General features: G+C 52.4%; 1 protein-coding gene across 4 annotated transcripts in view; it reads right to left on the bottom strand.

Annotated features, from left to right (window-relative positions):
* The window catches only part of LINGO1 (leucine rich repeat and Ig domain containing 1), a 541,157-nt gene that overhangs the window by 45,730 nt on the left and 470,162 nt on the right, over window positions 1–25,265 (bottom strand). The window contains exon 1 of one of the 4 annotated variants that reach the window (XM_075006531.1): window positions 10,451–10,775. The exons of 2 other annotated variants lie outside the window; for them this stretch is intronic. In XM_075006531.1, the coding sequence (XP_074862632.1) occupies window positions 10,451–10,456 (6 nt within the window). In that variant the 5' untranslated portion in view covers window positions 10,457–10,775. Of the gene's footprint in view, window positions 1–9,513; window positions 9,688–10,450; window positions 10,776–25,265 lie in introns of those variants that run through there. One more of the 4 variants, XM_075006535.1, reaches the window with a different exon arrangement.

The following is a 25,265-nucleotide window of genomic DNA, read 5'->3' as shown; positions in this document are numbered from 1 at the left end:
GAGCTGTTTGGTCTGATTCAGAAAATGGCTCTCTAATACGAAAGCATCAGGCAGGACAGAGGGACAAAGCTCCTCCTTTCCCCTGCTGCTGAATGTGTCTGACTGCTCCATCCTTCAGGCCAGGCCATCATCGTGACAGGAACTCCTCCAGCACAAGCATCCCGTGAAGTCAGGAGGGAGCCAGCAGAGTTAAAATTCCCAGCGACCCTTGGGGTACTCCACTTCACACCAGTGGCCAACCAGACATAGGACTGCTGATTGCTACCCACCGAGCCATATGTTCTCGTCAGCTTTCTATCCACCTTACAGTCCATTTATCCGAGTCACACTTCTTTAACTTGCTGGTAAGGATACTGTGGGAGACTGTATCAGAAGCTTTGCTGAAGTGAAGGTATATAACATCTACCACCTTCCCCATGTCTCCACAGAGCCAGTTACCTCATCCTGGAAGGCTATCAGGTTGGTCAGGCATGACTTGCCCTTCGTGACTCCATGTTGACTGTTCCTGATCATTTTCCTCTCCTCCAAGTGCTTTGAAATGGATTCCTTGAGAATCCCCTCCAGGATTTTTCCATTTAACCAGGGCTCTCCCCACAAACCTATCTGAACACCATGACGTAGAGACAAACCACCTGAACCTGCCATCTTCTCTGCCCTGCTCCCCACCACCTTCTATTGAGTTGCATCAGCAAAAGGCTGAAATCTGATCCCCAGGCCCACAAACCTTCATGGGCGTGCGCTAGGCCTAGGCCTTCTGCAGTCAATGAGGAGGGCAATATTCTATGCAAGTGTATCAGATTCTACAGAATGGGGTAGACCACACACATGGTCTGGAGGTCAAGTCACACAAGCATCTAACACTTTAGGGATGAGGTATTTAGAAGCACCCAGCTGACGCTGAAGGAGAACTGAGGGAAATTTGCAATCTCTCTTTTGTGGGATGTTCTGACATTTTATCATTTGTTCTCACCTCAAACTGGGACAAAAATTTTAAACTTAATTCCATTCCAAAAGAATTTTGATTGTAAAATACCAGAAAGGTTCCAAAATCAGAATGTTTTGTTATTGAACTGTCCCCAAACTTTTCATTTTATAGAGTCACAGAATTACAGAACACTAGAACTGGAAGGGACCTCAAGAGGTCATCAAGTCCAGTTCCCTGCTCTCTCGGCAGGGCCAAGCACCATCTAGACCATCTCTGACAGATGCTTGTCTAACCTGCTCTTAAATATCTCCAGCGATGGAGATTCCACAACCTCCCTAAGCAATTTATTCCAGTGTGTAACCAACCTGACACTTTACAAGTTTTTCCTCATGTCTAATCTAAGCCTCCATTGCTGCAGCTTAAGCCCATTGTTCCTTGTCCTATCTTTAAAGGCCAAGGAGAACAATTTCTCCCCCTCCTCCTTGTAACCTTCTTCAATGTATTTGAAAACTGCTATCTCGCCCTCTCTAAGCCTTCTCTTTTCTAAACTAAACAAGCCCAGTTCTTTCACTCTTCCCTCATAGCTCAAGTTCTCTAGACCTTTAATGGTTCCTGTTGCTCTTCTCTGGACCGTCTCCAGTTTTTCCACATCTTTCTTGAAACGTGATGCCTAGAACTGGACACAATACTCCGACTGAAGCGTAATTATTGCAGAGTAGTGGGGAACAATGACCTCTTGTGTCTTGCTCACTAAACTCCTGTTAATACATCCCAGAATCTTGTTTACTTTTTTTGCAACAGCATCATAGTGTTGACTCATATTTAGCTTGTGGTCCGCTCTGACCACTAACTCTTTCTGCAGAACTCCTCACTAGATAGTCATTTCCCATTCTATATGTATGAAGCTGATTGTTCCTACCTAAGTGGAGCACTTTGCATTTGTCCTTATTAAACTTCATCCTCAGATGAAGTTTACCTCAGACCATTTCTCCAGTTTGTTTAGATCCTTTTGAATTATGACCCTATCCTTCAAAGCCCTCCCAGCTTGGTATCTTCTGCAAACTTGACAAGCATACTCTCTCTGTCAGAATCTAAATCATTGATGAAGATATTGAATAGAACTGGTCTCAGAACAGATCTCTGCAGAACCCCACTTGTTATGCCCTTCCAGCATGACTGTGAACCATTAGTAACTACTCTTTGAGAACAATTATCCAGCCAGTTGCGCATCCACCTTACAGTAGCCCATCTAAGTTGTATTTGCTTAGTTTATTGGTAAGAAGATCATGCGAGACTGCGTCAAATGCCTTACTAAACTCTAGGTATACCACATCCACAGCTTCTCCCTTATTCTCAAGGCTTGCTAGCCTGTCAAAAAAAGCTATCAGTTTGATCCGGCATGATTGGTTCTTTAAAAATCCACGCTGGCTGTTACCTATCACCTTATTTTCTTCCAGATGTTTGTAGATGAATGCCTTAATTATTTGCTCTGTTATCTTTCCTGGCACAGAAGTTAAACTGACGGGTCTGTAGTTTCCTGGTTTGTTCTTTTTTCCTGTTGATAGACGGATGCTATATCTGCCCTTTTCCAGTTTTCTGGAATTTCTCCCAACTTCCAGGACTTTTGAAAGATGATAGCTAAAGTCTCAGAAACCTCCTCTATCAGCTCCTTAAGTATTCTAGGATACATTTAATCTGGCCCTGGTGACCTGCAGACATCTAAGTTTTCTAAGTAATTTCCAACAGGTTCTTTTTCTATTTTGTCCTTTAAACCTGCCCCCTTCCCACTCACATGCATTACGTTAGTTATTCCTTCTAGTCAGCTCCCCATAAAAGCACATTTCCCACAGTGGCACATTGCCTTATGGGAGCTGTAGGTCAGAAGACTGACTTTCCCAGTCTACCCTATAGGGCAGGCTCCTGGGCTGGACTCCAGTTCCTATAGGCTCTCCAAGTCATGTGACTCTCATGAAGCACCACACAGCTTGGACATGGATCGTATTATGAGAGGTATAGTCCTCTAGTGAGCCCAGACCATAGGATAAAATGGGCTCCTGAACGGTAGGTCCCCTAAGGCACTGCGCTACAAAAGAAATCCAGGTTAATGTTTTCTAGAATTGATTCAGAACCAAACATCTTGGGGGAATTTCGATTTTGTGATTTTGGCTTCAGAAGACCATTCTGGCAGAACTCTCCAATCAGCTCTACTTCTGAGCAGAAATCTTGCTGAAAGGCAATCAGGTTTGTGCTCCTAAGTAACCTCAGCACTTGCGGATTGATCGGGGGGCGAGGGGAGGAAATCACAGCCCAGATCCTCACCAAAACCACATGGCCCAGAAAAACTGGGCTGAGACTCCAGTGAGGCTGTTGTTATTTCCTAACCAAGGCAATCCCAGGACATTTCTGGTGCACCGGACCCCAGTTAGTTAACCAATAAGGGAAAAATTACGAGGAGGAAAAGGTAATGGCTGGTGTTCAGAGAGCATTTTGAATTCTAAGGAAAACAGGCCAGGCTGGCTCTTGGTCACAACAGGAACCCAAGCTCACAAACCATCACACTCCAAGCAACCTCAGTGACATCTAAGTGGAAGCTGAGTTGGGTCAGATGGTGCTGGCAGGACAGACTGCTGGACAAAGGGCACTGAAGAACAAGCAACAAAAGCCCCACACCTCACCCCATCCATACCCAGCATGACTGACTAGAAGGCTGCCATTTAGCCTCTGACCGCTTAGCAGAGCTGTCAGCCCAGAGGGCCACATAGACATGTCCTCCTCTTGCCTCTATGAATTCTCCTGCAAAGACACACCTAGAAAACTCCTGGGGCTGGGAGAAGTTTAACACAGAGTTTCATGTCTGTGTCCTGCTTTCCACAACCCCTTCTCCGCCCACGAGAGAAGCCAACCCTGTGCCAGTCACAGGAGCAAGAAAGACATTTTTTTTCTGGTGGTGGAAGTTCTAGCTGAGCCTGTGGCTTGCACTGGGGTTGCCTTTGAAATGACGCTCTATTGAGTGCGTCCCATTAGCACAGAGACACAGGATAAAGACCTATCGGTAATGAGTTGAGGCTCTTTTACAGACAATGTTCTTCTCTATGCCTCATACCTCCCCTAGCATTATTCCGTATGCATGTGTTGGGGAGGAGGGAACAGATAGTAGGGGATGGGGATGGAGAATTTCTCTCAAGCCTCCCTCCACCGCCTCCATTCCTCCCCTTCCACAACACCCACCCTCCCACCGGGAGAGCTGCTCACGCCTTCTGCTGGAGGCTCCAAGTCGACCCCATGCTGCCTGGGCTCACTCAGCGTGGGCAGCTCCTGGGATTTCCACCTTTCCCATCCTGGAAAAAGGACCTGCACTGGCAACGCCCAGAGCAGGGTCGGCCTCACATCACAGGTTACGGCACATGAGTTCCTAGAGATCTCGCCATCAGCTGAAAGGTAACATGGGCAATACACAGCCCCCAGATCCCAGCCCCCATCACTGCGAACAGCCCCCAGGCCCTCCGTGTTACCCAGGCGGTAACCTGGGTGCCACACGTGAGCTCCTCCATGGCCCATCTCTCCTGTGCCTTTCACGACAGCAGAATCAGGCCCAGAGCGTCCATGCCTTGTGCCCAGGGCTTTCCCAACCCTGCCCTCCTGCTCCTCGGCTCCCCTCTCGTGGCCTCGCTGTTCAAGCCGCGTAGGATCATCGCACTGTCCCAGAGGGCAGCAGTCACAACATGGACTCAGCCTTCCCCTTGCTTCAGGAGGGAAGTGACCAGGAACTGTCCACTTTGCCCTCAATCCGCACCCGTGTGGGAAGGGGAAACGGCAGCCTGGGGCAGACAGCTTCTCCCCGGAGCTGTGACATGGGAAACCCAGACTAAATATTTACCTCCTGGACCCCAAACTAAAACCAGAGGCCAGCATGTCCCAAGCTGGTCCCTGATTCCCTATGTAGGCATCAGAACCCCTGCCCTGATTGCCAGACATGCCGGGCACTCACAGCTGGGCACATGGGAACTACGGATGTTCACTGGGATGGGGAGAATTCCTTTAGACGTTCAGTCTTATGTGCCTTTGATAGAACTTGGGGGCCGTAGGTCCGGGTAGCTCCTGAGAGCTCTTATCCCAGGGGGAGGTGGGATGAAAGGGAGCAAGTGAAGTGCAAGGATTATGTGCAGTGTGGAGACCTCGTTCCTTACACACAAGCCCATGATAAGCTAGAGCAGGGGCCTCAGACTTCATTGCATCCAAGTGGGGGCTGAAGTCTGATCTTGCTCGAGCCCTACGGCCCCTCTGCTCCGCTTCCCTGCCTCAGTGACCTGAAGCCTCCAGTCCCCTGTTCCATCTCTCAGCCATGGTGGCCCAAAATCCCCCAGCTCTCATGTCTGCCTCCCAGCCCCAGTGCCCAAATCCCACAGCCCCCACCCCCCATCTCCTGTTCTGAACACCCTCTGGTTCTCATAGCCCCAGTCCCCTGACTCCATTCACCAGCACCTGCAGCCCCCATTTCCCCATCCTCTGTTCTGTCCTCTGGCCTGGAGCTCTGGCAGGCTGCACCGTTCCCCCTTCTGCTTGTTCCTCCACCAGCTTCCCCTCTCTGTTCCTGCCCCCGCAGTCCAGAGCACAGCCCCCCCTCCCACCCTTGCTGAGTTGCTGATCTGCTCCCAGTGGTGGAGAGGAGGTGCAGGAGCTCAGGCTACCCAGGGTACCAGAGTGCATAAGGATGGGGGCTGGGCCAATGTTGGGGCCCCAAACCACAGACTGAGACTCACCGACCTAAAAGCAGCACTTTCAACACCTGAGTAGTAGGTGATGGGGTGACTCATGGACCAAGTTCTTTAGTTGCTCCACACATGGAACTCCCATTGACCACAGTGGAAGCTCTGCACATGGAGCTGTTGCAAAACCAAGACCTACAATAAATCATGCACCAGCAAAGAATGTCCCACCTGGACCAGGTGATGCTCTATCGCCACGGGAGCTCTAAGCTCCTCCTTTCTTTGTCATATGGGCTCCTCCTCTAAGGTGTGGGAGTTAGGATAAGCCATAGAAATCTGAGCAGCTCAGCTAAATTATCTAACTCCTGAATTGGCAAAACCAGGCCAGGCAAACCAAGAGCCAAAGCTTTCTTGGCATGACAGCAAAGGAGCTGCGGCCTCGGCCTCTGCAACTCCAGGCCTCTAAATGGAGGGAGGGACAGGAATTGTCACAGGGCACCGGGCTGATCAAGTCGCAGCAGAAGGCAGGACTATACAGACCAGAACAGCACAGGGGTCACTACACAGGGATGAAATCCAAACTAGCTACGTTCACGCTCGCCAAACCCCACCTAGGTGTCTGTGTGGCACATGAGCCCTGCTGCGACATGCTGAAAATGCAGCGTCATGCAGCTGTGGCTGTCCCACTGGGATTGTGCCTGAAGGAACTTTCCCTAGACCCTGTGATTATTATAGCAGGCCTATGAGCCCAGCGAGCAGTGGGAACCATGACACGTGAGCAGCTCCACAAGAGAGCAGGGACAGGTACACACACAAGGCAACAATGCCTGATGAAGTGTATTCATCCTCACGTAGTCCTCATTAGTATGGCTGCACTTTACAATTTAGTTACTGTAATTACAGTGTTATAACACTGCAATTATAGCCTAATTATACAGTGATTTATCAACCCATACAGCTAAACCTCAAGTTGGAGGATCTTATACAAGTGACATATACTAAACAGTGTAACTTTATCAGAACGGCAGTGAAATTGATTAAATATGAAACTAAAGGAGTAATAATAAGTAATTCAGTCATGCAGTTAACCTTCCAGTCATATGAAGCACTGGTAATTAGAGGTATCAAAACTAATTACATTATAGTTGCAGTATAATTACAGTGTAATTACAGTAACTGTATTATAAAAAAATACTGATGATTAGTTCTTCCTTCTCTTGCACAATTATGGCTTTGGAAAACCTCCCTCGCACAGCCCTACCCCGAGTTCTCTGACCAGCTCTAGCTACGTCTGGTCTCATTGCATCAAGTCTAATAACCTCCAGCTCAAGCTTGTGCCCTCCAAGCCTACAACTAAACTAAGGCCATCTTCCAACTAGACACCTCCAACGCTTACTCAGAACTAGTGAAGTACCTTCCATACTTCCCTGAAATTTAGAGCTGCTTGGGCCTAACTAGAAATCACAAGAAGAAGAAAGGAGCCACCAACACGAAGAATATTTGCTACTTAAGTAGTGGGGAAGACCAGAACTGGACAGAATTGCTGAAATGGTATAAGTCAATGAGTTTAGAGCTAACTCAGAGCTTGTCCAGCACTGTAACAACAACTGCAGGGAACAGAAAGGGCTGTCTGTGCAACTGAGCTTGGAAAATGAAAAAGAAACGTGTAACAATTCTTTTATGGAAGGATTGTAGCACCTCTTTGCTCAGTGGCAAAGACCAGTGATGGAAGGATATCGGAAGTATGGTCTACATTTAAAAGTAACAAGAGTCCTTTGGCATCTTAATAGACTAATAGATATTTTGGAGCATAAGTTTTCATGGGCAAACTGACACCCTTGAGCACCAGAGTTAAGCTATCTGAACCCTTGATGTAGAAGTGGTTAGATTGCTGGAAGACACCTTCAGTTGACCAAGCGACCACCCCTTGAGGATGTGAATGACCTACATTGACAGAACTAACCTTCTGTTGCCGTAGGAACCATCTACACCACGGTGTTGCAGTGGCATGGCTGTAGAAAGCTGCAATGCAGACATGCCCAAAGAGAGCAAAGGCGGAGACATCTTTCAAAGCTTTAGCATGAGATAAATGTCCCACAATTCTTGACAAATACTCAACTTCCAACATCACACATTCCAGAAAGAAGCAGCTGGAGGAACACCATAAATACTGCGGGAAGAGGGCAGGAACCCATCAAACCCTTCACCTTGAAGTGAGGGGTGAAACAGCCCTAGAGGTAAAGCTTGATGGGATGTTCAAGCAGCACTGTACAGAGATGTACACACCGAGGTGGAAGTGAGGGAGAACAGAACATGCGCCTCAAGGCCACTGGTCCCAGGGATGGAGCTCAGGTGATACCTGTCTGGATGATCAGAATGGCAGGAGGGTGGGGGAGAGGGACCCTGCACATTTGAATCAGATTTTGAGGAATGTAATTAACAGATGTTGTCAGGAGGACCTAATCATACAGGGGTTTGGATCTAGCAAGAGGAGCAGAACATGAAGGCGCCTGAGCCACCCCCTTGAAGTCCAATGATGTGCTTCTCCAGCCCCTCATCTTTGTCCAGTTATTGCTGAGGATTTTGACGGTGTCTGTTCCTGTAGTTTCTCTATATGCAGATCGATCTCAGAGCTGTAGGAGCAGCAACTCCGAGATCTGCAACAGGCTGGATGGGGAAAACAGGGTTTATCCTCACTGAAGCTGTTGGGGACACATACCAACAGCTGTGGACATCCCAGTCTAAGTGCTGGTTTTGAGGGATGCATAGAAAGAAGGGGAAAGGACACAGCTGGAGATGGGCAAGTAAAATTGAGAAAAGAGGCCTGTTGGCTGCAGAAGAAGGGAGATCCGGCAGCTCTTGCTGCTTCCTGACCCACCTAGTCTTTCACTATAGCATTGCTGTTCTAACGCAAGAGCTCCTCTCGTTGGCCAGGCTCTGGGCATGTGAATGAAAGCCAGAAAGCAAGGGGGGCTCAAACACGTCCCAGAGAACTGACACACAGAACCGGCTGCTTCTAGAAGGAAGGGGGTGTTACTTTTGAGGGATCTGCAGCTTCTACAGGCACAGGACACTAAAATTGCTTCGATGTCTGGGTTAGACACACACACACACACAGAGGGAGACAAGAGAACTGGGTCTTCACTAGCCAACAAGCGCCTAACGTGAAAGGACCTGGAGTGGTTTCTTTTCCCCCACCCACACAAACCCACCCTGCCCACAAGCAGGTCGCCCTCGCCAACGCAGCATGCTCTGTTTATCCTCTGAGCCCACCACCTCCTGCATCCCAACCCTGCTGCGGCCACCACTGCTGGCTTGGGGATATTTTTACTTCTCTGACGGAATGGTAAAAAATCTGATCAGCAGCACACAGGTAAAAAGACAGCAACAAAGAACAATTCCATCCAGGGGCAGCCAGGCTGGGCTCCTCCCTCAGGGGCACTGTCTTTTTTCAGAGCCTTGTACCTGTCTACATGCACAGCAGATCCTAGCTACACCCCTATACCGGAGCCAGCCCCCATCCTGGAAGGGCCGGATTCCCTGCAGTCAGCCCTCCCAGCCCTGAGGTTGGTTGTCGGGAACTCAGGGCCAAAGCCCTCTACGATTAACCCTTTCTGCCCCTCAACTCGTCACCGTGGGATTGCTGCTTTTCCCGGCACAAAACAATTCCAGCCCCTTCCCCAATGCTCCCAGAATTAACCCTTTCCACCCTACTGCCACTGGGGCGCTGGGATTGAGAGCTAGAGGTCCTGAAATTAACCCTCTCTCTTCCCCCACCAGTCCTGCCCCAGTATTAAGCCCTGGGTGACCCAGGGCTAATCGGGGCCAAAATAAACCATTAACATCCCAGACCTCCTTGGCCCAGGGCGGAACTACTCCCACCTGCTGTTAACTCTTCGGGCCCCAGGCTGCAGCGGCCGTCTCTCACTGCAGGCTAATCTCCCTGGTAGCAGCCTTGGCTGATCCCCGACAGGTAGCACTGGCCCAGCGACACCCCACAAGCCTGTAGAACCTCTTCGAGGCCAGTTAATTCAGCTGCTTAGCCGGACCGGGCAAGCTCCCCACATTACCATGCAGCCCTGCGCCTCATCCCCACCTCTTTCCCTCACAACCAAGCGCCGGTTTATTAGCTGTGCTGGAAGGAGGACAGCAGTTAGCAGCTGAGCCCCAGCCAGCCACCCAGCTGTCCGTCCATCCCGGTTTTTAGGCTGCCCATCAGCCTGGTGCCTCAGGACCTGGCTGGGGAGGGGGACGTGTGCTTGGCTGAGTGGGGGACTGGGCATAACCAGGGCCACGCTCCTGTACAGTCGGGCTGGGGGAAGGGGACAATATGGGACACTAAATGCCCAGGCAACGCAGGACAATGGGAAATCAGGGGAGGGCCCAAAGGAGGGAGGGGGGCACGGGGAAAAGGAGGGCAGCGCCCGCGGGAAAAGCACAGCCAAGCACCAGGCAGCGGCAGCGGCAGGGGCTGGGAATGCGCACCCTTGGCACCCCCGAGCCCGTCTGCCCGCACGCACATCCCACCCCCACCGGGGCCCGCACCCGCAGCCCACCCTGGGGAGACGGACCCCTCCCCGGCACTGAGCCAGCCCTGCCGGGAGCGGGGCTCCCTCGCACAGCCCTGCCGGGAAAGGCACCGCACACCCGGCCCGGCCCCCCATCCATCCGCCCCCCGGCAACACACACCCAAAGCGACACCCCCAGCGCGCAGGCCCCCACCGCAAACTTCCTTCCCAGCGGGAGGCCGCGCTCCCAGGCGGGCACGTGGAGCCCGGAGCCCGGCGGGAGCAGCCCCCAGCCCCAGCCCCGCGCTCACCTGCATCGCATGTCTCGCCCGGCTGGAAATGGCATCTCCCGCAGCCCCCTGCTGCCGAGCCCGGGCCGGGGGCCCGACGGGCTCTAGGGCGCTGCTGGCCGCTCCCCGAGCGCGGCGCCGGCCTGGCGGCTGCGGCGTGAGACGGGCGGCATCGCCCCGCTGCCGCCAGACAAAAGGGGCTCGGAAGAGGCGCCCCCTCCCGTCCCCGCTGCTGCTCCGCCCGGCGCGATCGGGCCCCGGCTGCTGGGGAGCCGGCGGCGGGCAAGCGAGCCTCCGCGGGGCGGGCCCCCGGGACCGGCCCCAGAGCCTGGGCGTGGCCAGCGGGGAGCGGCCCAGGACTGGCTGCGCCGGCCGAGCGCCGCCGATCAATAGCAGCCGCCCTCCCACTCCGCGGCGGCGAGGGAGAGAGGCGGGCGGGCGGGCGCCGGCAGCAGCAGCCACAGCCCAGCCCAGGCAGGTGGGGGCGACGCCGCTGCTGCCGCCGGGGCCACGCCCTGGCCAGGGGCTTCGCGGCCCACGTGTCCAGCGGGAGCGGCACTACCCCTGCCTGGGGCCACCGAGGCTGTGCGGCGGGAGAGGGAGGTTCCGCTCACCCTCCCCGGGAGGGGGCGCCCGCAGCAGGTGCCAGTAGCAGCGTGCAGGGGGCTCGAACCCGGGACCGCTGGGCAGGAAGCGCTAATAGCCCGCTCCCGCCTGGCGAAGGCTGCGCAGGCGAGGCGGGCGTGCTCCGGGTCAGCCGGCCAGGCAGGACAGCGAACCGCACCCAGGTGCGGGGGCTCTACCAGCTTTTCGTGGGTGCTAAGACCAGCCACTGCGCCCCTGGTCACTAGGTTCCCAGCTCCCAGAGCAGCATCCCAGGAGTAACGGACAGTGGGTCACACAGCCTGGGAGGGACTCCCCTGTCCTCCTGATAGGCCAGCCACCAATGGCGCCCTTAGCTAGGGAGGAAGAAGTGTCAGCGGCTCCCCTGTCCTCACTGACGGGCACTGTCTCATTAGAACTTCACAAGTGATGGGCCCTGTCTGATCAGCTTCAATGATCACCTAACAAGCTCTGTGGACATGGGGAAGTCAGTGGATGTGATATACCTTGACTTCAGCAAGGCTTTTGATACGGTCTCCCACAACATTCTTGTCCATAAGTTAGGGAAATATGGATTGGATCCTTGGACTAGAAGATGGATAGAAAGCTGCCTTGATGGTCCGGCCCAACGGGTAGTGGTCAATGGCTCGACATCTGGATGGCGGTCTGTTTTAATTGGAGTGCCGCAAGGCTCGGTTTTGGGGCCAGTGTTATTCAACATCTTTATTAATGACCTGGATGAGGGACTGGGTTGCACCCTCAGCAAGTCTGCGGATTACACAAAACTAGGGGGAGAGGTAGATCTGTTGGAGGGTAGAGAGAGAATCCAGAGTGACCTGGATAAATTAGAGGACTGGGCCAAAAGAAATCTGATGCGGTTCAATAAGGAGAAGTGTAGAGTCCTGCACCTGGGGTGGAAGAATCCCAAGCATTGTAACAGGCTGGGGACTGACTGGCTCAGCAGCAATACGATGGAAAGGGACCTAGGGGTTATGGTGGATGAAAGGCTGGATAGGAGTAAACAGTGTGCCCTTGTAGCCAGGAAGGCTAACGGCATACAGGGGTGCATTAGGAGGAGCATTTTGAGCAGATATAGGGAAGTAGTTATTCCTCTTTATTTGGCACTGGTGAGGCCAAATCTTGACTATTGTGTCCAGTTTTGGGCCGCCCAGTATAAAAAGGATGTGGATTTGCTGGAGCAGGTTCAGCGAAGGGCAACAAAAATGATTAAGGGTCTGGAGCACAAGACCTATGAGGATCAGCTGAGGGATCTGGGCTTGTTTAGCTTACAGAAGAGAAGACTTCTGTGATTTAATAGCAGCCTTCAACTTCCTGAAGGGGAGCTCTAAAAAGGAGGGTGAGAAACTGTTCTCAGTGGTGTCTGATGGCGGAATGAGGAGTAATGGTCAGAAGTTGAAGAGGGAAAGGTGTAGGTTAGATATTAGGAAAAACTTCTTCACCAGAAGGGTGGTGAAGCATTGGAATGCGTTGCTTAGAGAGGTGGTGGATTCTCCATCCCTTGAGGTTTTTAAGTCCCAGCTGGACAAGGTTCTGGCTGGGATGACTTAGTGGGGGTTGATCCTGCTTGAAGCAGGGGGCTGGACTAGATGACCTCCTGAGGTCCCTTCCAGCCCAATGATTCTGTGATTCTGTCTGCGGTTTCCAAGAGGTGCCAGCCGAGTGTGCAGTCCAGCCAGGCTGTGGGGAAGGGGCGGGGAGAACAATCAGGGGCACGGAAATGTGGGAACAAACATCCTTCAAACACCCTGGTACCATCACATGTACCAGAAAGGGCCCATCTCACCCCAGTCCCTGACAAGCTCCTCTGGTCTACAGTCAGCTCTACCGACAGCACTCATCAGGGAAGTATTTCTTCCAACCGTGAAGCTGTGGGACTCCTTGCCAGAGGGTGTTGTGAAGTCCAAGACTATAACAAGGTTCACAAAAGAGCCAGATAAAGTTGTGACTATTTGCCAGGATGAGCAGGATAGGTGGCCCTAGCCTCTGTTGGAAGCTGGGAGCGGGTAATGGGATAGATCACCTGATGATTACGTGTTATTTTCACTCCCTCTGAGACACCTGGCAGTGGCCACTGTTGGAAGACAGGCTAATGGGCCAGATGGGCCTTTGGTCTGACCTGGTATGGCCGTTCTTACATAGATCTCAGAATCCTTGAGAAAAGAGGTCAGTACGTCATTAGCAACATATTACAGATAGGGAAACTGAGTCAGAGACTTGCCCAGAGTCAGCCAAGCAGAGAATAGAACCCAAGACTCTTGAGCCCTAGAGCAATTACATAGCCAGCTACCCTAAAACACTCTGCAAATGGGAGGAGTCTCATTATCACCATTTCACAGATGAGGAAACAGGCCCAGAGAGGGTAAGTAACTGCTCCAAGGTCAGGGTCGGGAACAGATTCTACAGCTCCTGACGGCTGGGCTCCATTGGACCTCCCCATCTCCTTACACTTGTAATGGAGAATGGCTTGAAGCCAGTACAACACCCTCTGTGTACAGTGGATGAGGGGCTAATACCAGATGCTCCATTTGTCAATGCCAAAAGTGGGCAGGGCGGCAGGCAGGCCAAAATAAGGTGTGGGGTGGTTTCTGTCTTTGCATCAAGCCCAACCCCGACGGACCGATCTCTTGCACTAAAGCCCCCTCCAGACGCACAGCACTTTCAGACCAGCGTGAGGGTGTCCGTGGGGACATCCCGCTTCCCTTCTTCCCGCTGCTGCGAGAGGTGAGCAGCCCACTGCAGACACATCAACTGCCCCAGGGAAGCTGAGTGGGCCTGTTGAAGGCCGAAGGGGGAGACCTGGGCCTGTTGTGGACTCCAGAACTCCCCAAGTTTCAATAAGCTTCCAGCTTTTGGCTTCTTAACTGGAACCAAACGTCCAAGCTTTCTGGGGCACGTCCCTTGCTACACGTAAAACTAATGGGTTTCTTTGGATAGAGCAAGGCCCTCTGCCCATGCAGCAGACACAGCTCCTTCCAGCTATAACATCTCCTAACAGCAGTCCCAGATTGCCCTAATGATGACTCGTCCGTGCGAGGCAGTTTTCTCCAGCGATAATGGACACAAAGTTTTTTCTAATGTGCACTTTCACTTCCTCTTTCCCTCCAGTAGCGCCCTCCAGGGATCTTTCCCATTCCCCCCACCCTCTGCCCAGCAGTCCCCCCGTCACAGGCGCCTTCCATCCCTTCCCGCCAAAGGGGGCAGAAGCAGCTGCAGGCAGAATCCATTAACGCTGCTCGATGCACTGGCCAACGAAGTTGCTTGCCAGGCCACCGAACTCCCACTCAAGCCTCTCAGCGGGGCCCAGGCGCCTATTTCTGCCTGTGGATGCTTTTAATGTTGATGATCTGCCTTAATCCACACGCCATGTGAGTGAGTCACCGAGGGCTCCGGGAATAGGCTAAGATCGCCGATGGTGAGGTGCTCCACACAGGCAAACTTTGCTTCCACAAACGCAAAGTGAGTGTTTGGGGCCCGGCCCCTACGGGGGCTCTGTGCCATCCTGCTACAGCTGACCCCAACTCCTCCTTTGGCAGTGGGGAAATGAACCCCAGGGCCAGTCCCACTGCTGTTGTGTCAGAAAGGGAGGCTGACAGCCCCATCCAGCTGCAGGACCAGAGGTTCCCAGTCCTCCCTCTGCTAGCGCACTGCAAGGCACTCCCTGGTTCCCAGGGAGCCTGGGCTGAGCCTTATTGCCTAGGAGTCACCCTGAGACCCAGCAGAGATGCAGCTTGTTATCCTCCTGTGTGCTCGCAAAGCATCCCTGCTCACTGGAATGAAAGAAACAAAGAGAAGAAGACAAGACTTGCCAGACTAGGTTTGAATCACCTATAATAACGCCAGTTATTTCTGCTGAGAGCTCTGCGTCCTTACACACGCGCGGCTGCTCCACCCTCTCTGGATATCACAGATGAGAAATACAAGAATACAGATCAAATGAGGAAGAGATGTGCTTGCTGTACCAAGGGCTATCATGGGAATGCGCATCTACACCACCACCTTCTCCTTTGAGGTCAAGGGGACTTCCATGCAGCACTTTTCGGCGGGGTGCAGAGCTTTATACAAGATCAACATCTATTACTAGTATTATCATCATGTATATTTAAACAGCACCGCAAACTTAAAGGGCCCTTTACAAATAGACAAGACGGGCTTCCGGTCCAAAGAGCTGACAATCTGAATTATGCAAGCCAAGCAAACCCACAGCAAATAATGAGAGCGTAGTTCAAATTGCCAGCTCTTCAGGGTGGGGGAAAGAGTCTTATACCCGCATTTAAAGCCCCATTGAAATAGATGGCACCGTATTGTCTTTTCTATAGAGCAGGGTGAGACCTTTGTTGAAAAGATGCCAACTTCATCTCAATCCCCACAAAAGATACAGTATATTCCCCATGTAGCTATTACCATGATGACACTGTTGTTAGAAGGTGACCCAGGCAATACTGCGTATATTACCACCACCCTGCTTCCAAGTTGGGGGTGGGGCTGTCTTATCTTGTGCAGCTCAGAACATGCTGTTAGCATCTAACACATCTTTAATAGTAATGACAACACTTCTGAGAGAGACAGCCTGGGGCTCCGTAATGAGAAGCAGCAAGTTTTAGCGGGGGAAAGATGCTTTAGAGCATTAACAGCAACAGCACATGTGTCTTGGTAATTGAGAAATGTGTTTGAGGAAGAGGGATAACAGGAGAGGGTGTATGCGTGTGTGTGTGTGTGTGTGTGTGTGTGTGTGTGTTTCGGGGAGAGGGACACGAGATCAGTGGGGCTGCATGGAGCAACCGACAGTGATGCTTTTGACCTGCCAATCTGAACACACAATCCCGCCCCCCAGCCCCACAGTATTAGCACAGGAAGCTGGAAGTGATGTGGAATCAATTCCCTTTGCATAAATCACATTTTTCTACAACTTCAGTCTAACGATTTTCCTAATGGCTCGGGTGTTGATAAAATAACGCAGCAGGCAAGGCAGGGAAACATCAAAGGCAAGAGGGATGGGGAGCAAGGGGATCGAAAAAGCAACGGCTTTGTCCTGCTTTTGCTCAAGTGAGTGGGGATTTTACTGCGGTGTGAGCGATAGCAGGATCAGGCCCTAGCAGGGGTGGCGGCAGGGTGGGGGAGAGCCAGCTGATAGGATGCAGTGTGAAACTCAGGCTAGAAACCAAGGCAGCCTCATGCCATGCCACAACACTGGCCACTAGATGGCAGCATTAAAGAGCAGAATTACAGTAGCTTTAGTATTAACTCCATGATCAGCACAGAGGGATTGATGGAGGTATCTTTATTTAGCAGCTCGCCTTTCCCGGGGAACACGTCAGAGTCGTACATACCCACAGTCTTACATAGGTAGGGCCTGTAGGGAGCTACTTGGCAGAGCCTGCACTTATTGCAAAGGGCCACCAGGGGAGTTCACCAAACCTGCAACAGGTGAGCTGCTGCTGGGAAACCCCTTGTCCGTGTGCTGCCAACATTTTAAATTGCAACACCCTGTTCCTCCGTGGGATCGGCGCATGGCATTGGTTCCACTGAGGAAATGCAAATAATCTGTAGCCCAACGAGCAGCCTGGCTTATCTGCTGTTTGATTCCTTCTGGAGCACAGAAGCCAGATCAGCTGATCTGGCCCTTACAGTGCCGCACATACGTAGCTAGCATCCCGAATCATCCCCGCTCTCGATACGTGACGCAAAGCTCCAGAGCTCAGCTCAGAGATGCAGTGGTGAGTTCAGAAGCCAAGTTATCCAACGACCTAAACCAAGTGAGCTCTGCAGAGCTGGCCTGGACGTTTCTTCTGTGGCTTTCTGCTTCCACCATGAAGAGCTTCTGGCTCGTGGTATTTCAGCGCTTCTGACCCAGACCCAGGGCTGGCTGGAGTTTCCCATATCTCAAGGGCTCTGTAATCCCATGCAGCCTCTGCAGCTTAGGGGCCAGACCTATTTCTTCCTCCTAATGTGTTGTGAAAAACGATTTCCTCCTTTAGCAGCAGGACATGTCATGGCCTGACTCACTCTCTCCTTGGGCAGCCTGGCTCTACACATCACAGCACCATCCTGGTCCAGAACACAGCTGGAGACAGCTGGGAGAAGAGGGATGACGGAAAGCAAGAGACATTTTGTAACTTTTCTGCTGGGTGCCTAGCTACAGCTAGAAGGGATGGATTGAATATGTCCAGGGCTCCTCTGATTGAGCAACAAAACTGGCTCAAGCCCCCACCTACAATACTGGGGAAAACAAATGCAACCTTTCACTTGCCCTGGACAGGCAGAATGCCCCCTGCCCGCCCACCCCCATTCTTCATCTAAATACAAAACAAGGGGATATGTATTAGGAAATCTGGGAACATTCAGCCACACGATAACATTCAGATATGAATGAAAGGCCTCTGTAAATCTCCAGCAGCCCATCCTCATTCCTCCCTGCTGGGCTCAGTGAATAGCCCTCAGGCAGGAGTTCCCTGGCTATGCCTGCCTGCTCGCTGCTGCAAACTGCACTCATGGCTCAGGTTGCTGAACCGTAGCAGTCCAGGTGCTAAAGGGAAGTGCTCCTTGCAGATCTGACTCCAGCCCTGCTGAAGCTGCTTGCCTAGTCCAACCCGAAGGCACCACTACCTGACCCAGCTCTACGATCCACCTCAGTTTAAGTGCTGGCTGGAGAGGGACCTCCCTGAAACTGCTCCATGAGCCTCTGCTGGGGAACACTCCCTGTTCCGTCTCCTCTGAGCATCTGGGACCTTACTTACCTGGAGCTGTGCTTTCTACCACAAGAAGAGAACTCTCTGCTCTTTTCTGCCACTGCATTCAAAGTTTACCTCCCCATCAAAAAGAAAGGCTGGGTCTACACTAGCAAGCTTAAAGCAGCACAGCTATACTGATGCAACTGCACCCCTGCAAGATCATTCAGATAGCCACACCATCCTGACAGGACAGAGCTCTCCCATCAACATCATAAAACCACCACTAGGAGCTGCAGTAGCTATGTCAGCAGAAAGTACTCTCCCACCCAAATAGTGCTGGGCACACAGTGGTCACAAAGACATGGCCTCAGTCTAAAGAAGTCAGGGTGATTTCCAGTATGACTGGTGGCATTGTGGGTATGTAACATATGTAAACGAGGCACTCTACAGAAATTCTTTTTCCTTTCCAACAACAGAGGGGGCAGAGTTCCTTTCATTGTGAAAACTTTGGCCAGAGGCTTACAGTTTAAGAAGGTAATTACCCACATTCTTCCAGCTCTTTGAGGCTGGAGGATGCAGGTCTGGTTGGAGCTAGTCATGATGGGGTCAGCTGATTTGCTCACCCCTGTCTGTGCTGAGCCGCAAAGTTCAGACCCTCATGCATCTGATGAAGTGGGTCTTTGCCCACGGAAGCTTATGCTCCTAAATATCTGTTAGTTTATAAGGTGCCGCAGGACTTCTTGTTGTTTTTGAAGATACAGAGTAACACGGTCACCTCTCTGATAAAGTTCAAACCTACATCCCTAATGCTGGGGGTGATGTTCAGCCCCAGGGTTTGGTTCATTGTCTTGAACCCTATGTGCCAGGGCCAGCCTCAAAGCTCAGTCCTCTTCCCCCCATCCACCCCACAGACTGGTGTCCTCTGGATGCAAGATTCTAGCTGGGGCCCATCGCAGAACACCAAGGCTAGCACAGGTCTGTCCCCACAAAGTGCAGAGGTCCCGGTAGGAGCCAACTCGCTCCAGCCAGAATCAGGAAGAGCGGGTGCTGCGGGGAGGGAAGTAAACACTGTCTGTATCGCAGCAGGTTATCATTAGCATCACCTCCAGCCAGGCTTCCTCTTTGAGATTATGCTGATATCATGGGTATGGCTGCTTTGATTACTGAACTGTCAGAGTGAGCTATCAGGGGTGAGGTGGGAGGAATCTGACTGGAGAGAGCTGGAGAGATGTGAACCGGGGCAGCCCGTGCTCTGGAGCAGGATGAGCTTGGAATGCTCCTCACCCTGCTGGGATGGGTAGAGAAGCTGCTTCCATGATGGATGGCGGAGAAGTCTGGGGAGTACAGCAGGAGGCAGGTTGGGAGCGGAGCAGCCCAGGGAAAGGTCAGACCCTTCCCTCTCGCACCAGCTGGTGACAAGCTGATGATAAGCTCCCCAGGTGAGTGTGTCTCCTGACAGCCACCCAATGGGATCTGGAGCACAACCAACCCAGCTCACAACATGCTGTGGGACCGGTGATTACCGTGCGCCTCATTCATAACCCGCTGCAATGTCCAGAGCCTGGATTCCCCATGCCCAGCTCACACTGACACTGCTCCCAGTCCAAAGCAGTGCCTTGGGGTGCCAATTTCCTGACCAGATGCACCAGCCCATCCAGTCGGGAAAGTTGGCAACCATAGCAGCACCAGAACCAACCGCAGATCCAAACCTTGTGACACGCCTCCCTGCTAACCACAGGGAGTCCAGACCCCCGATGAGCCACGCCCAAAACCCAGGGCAACGTCCAACATCCTCCGCAAGCTTCCCCCCTTGCCCATAGACTGGCTCAACACCAGGGAATAAGAGTAAAACAACGGGGGTTATACATGGCGGCACGCCACTGGCCGTGTCCAGATAGTCCTGCCTATCATCTTTGGCAGCACCTGATGTTCTCAGCAAGCCCTGCCGGTAACGCACAGTAACTCTTGGCAAGCCTTGCTGGTAACTCATGGTAACAGCCTGCAACACGCCCCAATGGTAACCCATGGTAACCCCAATGAACCCTGCCAGTAACCTATGGTAACACCTGACTCTTCCAACAAGCCCCAACCGTAACCCACAGTAACCTCTAATGAGCCCTACCGGTAATGTGCAGTAACCCTCAACAAATCCTGCTGATAACCCATGGTGACCACTGACTCGCCCTGCTGATAACCCATGGTTACCCTGACAAGCCCGTCCAGTAGCCCACAGTACCCCCTGACTAGCTCTAAGTCTCAACAAGCTCCTGCTGGTAACCCATGGTAACTCCTGACTCCTCCAAAAAGCCCCAATGGTAACCCGTGGTAACCCCGATGAGCTCTCCTGGTAATCTACTATAACCCCCAAGGAGCCCTGCTGGTAACTCATGGTAACACCTGAGTCCTCCATCAAGCCCCGACAATAACCCCCAGTAACCCCGGAGAAGTCCTACCAGTAAACTGCAATGACCCCCAACTAATGCTGCTGGTAACCCATGGTAACCACTGAATAGCCTTGCCTGTAAACCAGGGTTATTCTGACAGGCCCTGCCAGTAACCCATGGAAACCCCTGACTAGCTCTGCCAGTAACCCATGGTAACCCCTGACTCCTCCAACAATCCCTGCTAGTAACCCATGGTAACCCTTGACTCCTCCAACAATCCCCGCTGGTAATCCATGGTAACCCCTGATGATCCCTGCTGGTAACCCTCTGTAACCCAGGATGCCTCAAACAAGCACTGCTGGTAACCCACAGTAACACCCGGCGTCCCCAAGAAGTCTGACATATATCCCATGGGAGTGTCCTATGGGACCTGCCCATAACCCACAGCCGAATCTGATACCCGAGCTGAGCCTGCACAATATTCATGGCAACAAGTCCTTCATAACCCAGGCCCAGGCTGGATGTGAACAAGCCCCCACGTCACCAGGAGAAGCCTTACCCCATCATCCTCAGTAGTACCCAATGAGCCCTGCTTGTTCCCATCGCAGGACGTCTCACAGCCCTTCCTACAGTAGGAGGATGGCTCGTTGCAATGCTGCTGAGGGGGAGAACAGATCTCAGGCTGGGAGAAATAGCTCGCCAGTTTCACTGCCTTGCGGGTGACGGTGCTGTTGCGCTTTGGAAGTGACTACCAGGCGGGACTAGGACCCCTTAGCAATATCCGGCTGGGGTCTGTAGGCTGACAGCCGTTGATGTGCCCCACCCCACAAATGACGTGCAAACAGGAAGTTACTAGGGGGTTGATTATTACAGTGCCACAGCCCAAGCAGGCCACCAAGGCTTAACACACCAGGCAAGACAACGCAGCTCACAATTCAATCTCACGGGAGTGTCAGGTCTCATTCCCAACAGGAGGAGGAGGCAGTGCCAGAGCTCTCCACAACAAGTGGGCTCTTATGTTTCTGAGAAAGATATATATATATATATATATATTATATATCAAGGCCTGTGTTAGACTTAATGAGGAGCAATCACGCACAATCCCCACACATCTGCTCATGCCGCAAACAGAAGCCCAAGCTTTGAAGAACGGGGTTTTCTTGCAGCTGATTATTTACAAGGCAGGTTGGAAAACGGCTGAGAGCCAGACTCCAATCCTGTTACTCACGCTGCACATGCTGAGGTTCTCAGGGATCAGCCCCAGCAGAGTAAGGGTATCAGAATCTGGCTCCCCCAGCAAACCAGCACGAGAGATGAGTGGGTTTCCCCTGGCGGGGCCACACTGTCCATTGCCAGTGTTGTGGGGAAGGGTTGGCAGGGGCATGAACCCCAAAAGCTTCATGAGCTTTACAACTTATTGGTTATTCATCTTTAATTTTGCCCTGGGCACTTGTTGTTCTTTGTCCTTCTCTGTCGATGTGTTTCAGCTGTCCACGTTGGTAGAAGAAACAATACCATGTGATTCCCTTGGCCACCAGCACACTACCAAAGGAAAACAGTGAATGAGTGAGTCAAATTATTCGGAAAATCCTCCCAGGATACGCTTGAAGAGACTGGCGATCCATTCAAGCCAGCTGAAGGGGGCTAGCTTTATCATGTTGGGAGCAAACAGCTCATCTGTGTCTACAGCGGTGTCCCCGGAAATGGCATAATGAGGCAGGGGAGCTGGGTCCACCCATTACGTCTTATCCAAGGCATACGCAACTCCACAGTTGGCCAACACTGGGAGTGCATCGCTGCAAAGTACCACATGTAGTATAAAAAAGGCTAATCTGGTAGCATTCTCACCTCCAAGCCAAGCCTGGATTCAGGTCTGGCCCTAAAAATGACCCCAGAAGCTTGGGCCAGGAGTGGCTGCGCTGTTTTGGCTGAGACGCTAAATGGAGGTCTGCATTTGCCTTATGTCTGTGCAAGGAATGCCAAAGGCTCTTTCCAAGTCATAGCTGACCTCACAACACCCCCTTGGGGTAGGTATTAACTGCTCCTCTGCACCCACAGGATCCCCAGTCAGGGCTGCCTGCCTGCATAAGGCTTCCAAAAACCGGGGCTGGGGGCAGGGACCCTGGCAGCCCTGCAGCTGGGAGCTGGCTGGGGTGCGCAGGCCTGGCCAGCAGCACCGGCTGCAGGATCCCCAGGTGGGGTGCGGGGGGACCCCATAATCCCAGAGCATGAAGCTCACTGGGGCACTTTGCCTTGGACGGCAGTGCCAGCTGCTGGATCCCAGGAAGGGGGGACCCCTCAGCAGTGCAGTGGGAGCCAGCTGGGGTGTGGGGCCCTGACCGTCTCTCCGCTCCCTTTGCCCCCACCCTGTCCACAGGCTTAAACCTGTCTTAGCCACCTTGGCCCCTCCATCTGCCTCCAAGCTGCCACTGCTGACCCCTGCTGCTCCTTCATTGGGCTGCCTCCTTCTCTGCCCGGCTCCCCTCCAGCCCTCCTACTCCCTTCCCCTGCCTGCAGTGGGGCAGGTCCCTGCTCTGCTCAAATGGGACTCAGCTGAATTGGTTTCAGAGGGGATCCCTCCTGCCAGCTGTTAAACCAATTCAACTGAGTTCCATTTCAGCACTGCAGGGCGGGTACTGGGAGTCAAGTGGCTGCAAATGGCCCCTTAAGTGACCAGCCAGCGACCCTCAGAAAATCTAATCGCGACCCATGTTTGGGTCCCGATCCATAGGTTGGAAATCCCTGGTCTAGCTCCAGGGTGCAGAGGAGCCCCCAGAGCTTAAGCCTGGGCAGGTTTTAAGGTAGGACCCCAAGCTTTAACCAGGGGATCTGTCCCTCTGTCCCTGCAGATTACAGCTGTGCCGGGCAGTGCCTCATAGGGGAGCAAGGCAATTCCTCTCCCAGGTGAACTCCAGGCTCTGAAGTAGGGCGGGAGCTGCTGAGACTTCCACATTCATGCACCATCCTCCCTTTGAGCAAGGGTGGGCCTGGCCTTGGATGGACACGTCTTGGAAACCCTCCTCTCTCACGCACATACAGATGCATGGGAATCTCATGGTGGTCTGGAAAGGGCCGAGCTGGCTGGATTTTAATTACTCCCGTTATTATTAAAGCCCCTTTTCTTTCGCATTTTCACACATTTCTGCCAACAAGCTGAGCTGAGAAAAAAATCTACAAATACCAGGCTGAGACAACACGCACCACGCCTGGCAGCCCTGCCAGCTCCCACTCTCGGAACTTGGGAATCTGCAACCTACCTCCTTCCCCCTTCTTCCTTTGTCACTGAGGACGGGGGCTGCAGGCCAGCTGTGCTGACCGAGACTCAGCAATGGTGGTGGCATTGCATTCCCTATGGACTGAAGTTACATGTCCAAGACAGCTGGCCACTGAGTCCTCACTCCTGCCTGGCATTAACGACAAGAGCAAGCCATCCACCGAAGAGTGCTGGAACCTCTGGCTGCCTAGCTGCTCTGCCCAGTCTAGCAGGCAGACTGGGGCATTGTGATACTAGAGACAGAGCTTGCCTGCCATGATTTTGAATTCCCTCCTCTGTGATACTGGACACCTACATTCACAGGATGTCCTCTCTTCTTCCTACCAGCCCAAGACATCAACAGCATCCAGGCTACAAAGAGCTATTTTCCAGTGGACTTTGCAAGGACGAGCTTTTCAGAATGAGGACTCCGTCCCTGATGGCGCATTTTTGGGCCATCTCACCTGATGTGTAATGACTTAACCCCCGTGTGTTTGAGTCCGAAAATTTCACTTGTCTCTAGTTCAGCGGGTCAATCTTCTGTGTAACGCAGACATACCCCAGGTTTTTTTGGCCTTGCTCTAGTGAAACCTGACTCACAGACTCCTAGAATCTCAGGGTCAGAAGGCACCACAAAGGTCATCTAGTCAAATGCCCAACCAAGGTGCAGACTTTTTTGTGTCTAAAATGTGCAGCCTCTCTCTTGGGGTATGTCTACCTTGTACAGAAGATCGACCCGGTCGATTTCATGCACCTGGTAGGGACACGAGAAATCGAACTGTCTGGAGTGGGCAGTCGAACCCTGTTCTCCTCATTCTTGTAAGGAGTAAGGGAGATCGACAGGAGAGTTTCTCCCGCTGACCTCCCTCTGTGGGGACGGCCAGATAAGTCAATTGCAGGTAAGTCAATTCCAGCTATGCAATTGCCATAGCTAGAACTGCATATCTACAATCGACTTTAATGCCTAATGTAGACCTGGCCTTGATCATACGGTCTCCTGCTCACCGGCATTCTTGAAGGAGGAGGCTGGGCTGGTAGGAATAAGAGAGGACACCCTGGCCATGTCTACACGTGCCCCAAACTTCGAAATGGCCATGCAAATGGCCATTTCGAAGTTTACTAATGAAGCGCTGAAATGCATATTCAGCGCTTCATTAGCATGCGGGCGGCAGCCGCGCTTCGAAATTGACGTGCCTCGCCACCGTGCGGCGCGTCCAGGCGGGGCTCCTTTTCGAAAGGGCCCTGCCTATTTCGAAGTCCCCTTATTCCCATGAGCTCATGGGAATAAGGGGACTTCGAAGTAGGTGGCTTCCTTTCGAAAAGGAGCCCCGTCTGGACGCACCGCGCGGCGGCGAGGCGCATCAATTTTGAAGCGCTGCTGCCGCCCGCATGCTAATGAAGCGCTGAATATGCACTTCAGCGCTTCATTAGTAGACTTCGAAATGGCCATTTGCATGGCCATTTCGAAGTTTGGGGCATGTGTAGACGTAGCCCCTGTGAGTTTAGATGTCCAGTATCACAGAGGAGGGAATCCAAAATCATGACAGGCATTAAGACGGGTTAGTATCAGAGGGGTAGCCAAGTTAGTCTGCATCTTCAAAAACACTGGGGCACTTTATAGACTAATAGATGTTTTGGAGCATAAGCTTTCGTGGGCAAAGGCCGGTCTTTGCCCACACAAACTGGTGCTCCAGAATATCTCTTAGTCTATAAGGTGCCTCAGGACTTCATGTTGTTTATTAAGATGGATTGCGATCCCTAACGAAGCTATTTACAACTCAAGCCCTGAACTACGTAGTGCAACCTTAACAGGCAAAGGCTACGTAGGGACATATTTGTTGGGTCTTTGACAAGTCTATGGTCCTTCCAGTACCTTCTGCTTGCTATTATTTCCACTTGATGCAGAT

This window comes from Carettochelys insculpta, chromosome 12 (genome assembly GCF_033958435.1).
Source record: "Carettochelys insculpta isolate YL-2023 chromosome 12, ASM3395843v1, whole genome shotgun sequence".
In the NCBI taxonomy this organism is placed as follows: domain Eukaryota; kingdom Metazoa; phylum Chordata; order Testudines; family Carettochelyidae; genus Carettochelys; species Carettochelys insculpta.
Note: the sequence above shows the minus strand (reverse complement) of the source record. Positions and strands in the feature narration are given on the sequence as shown.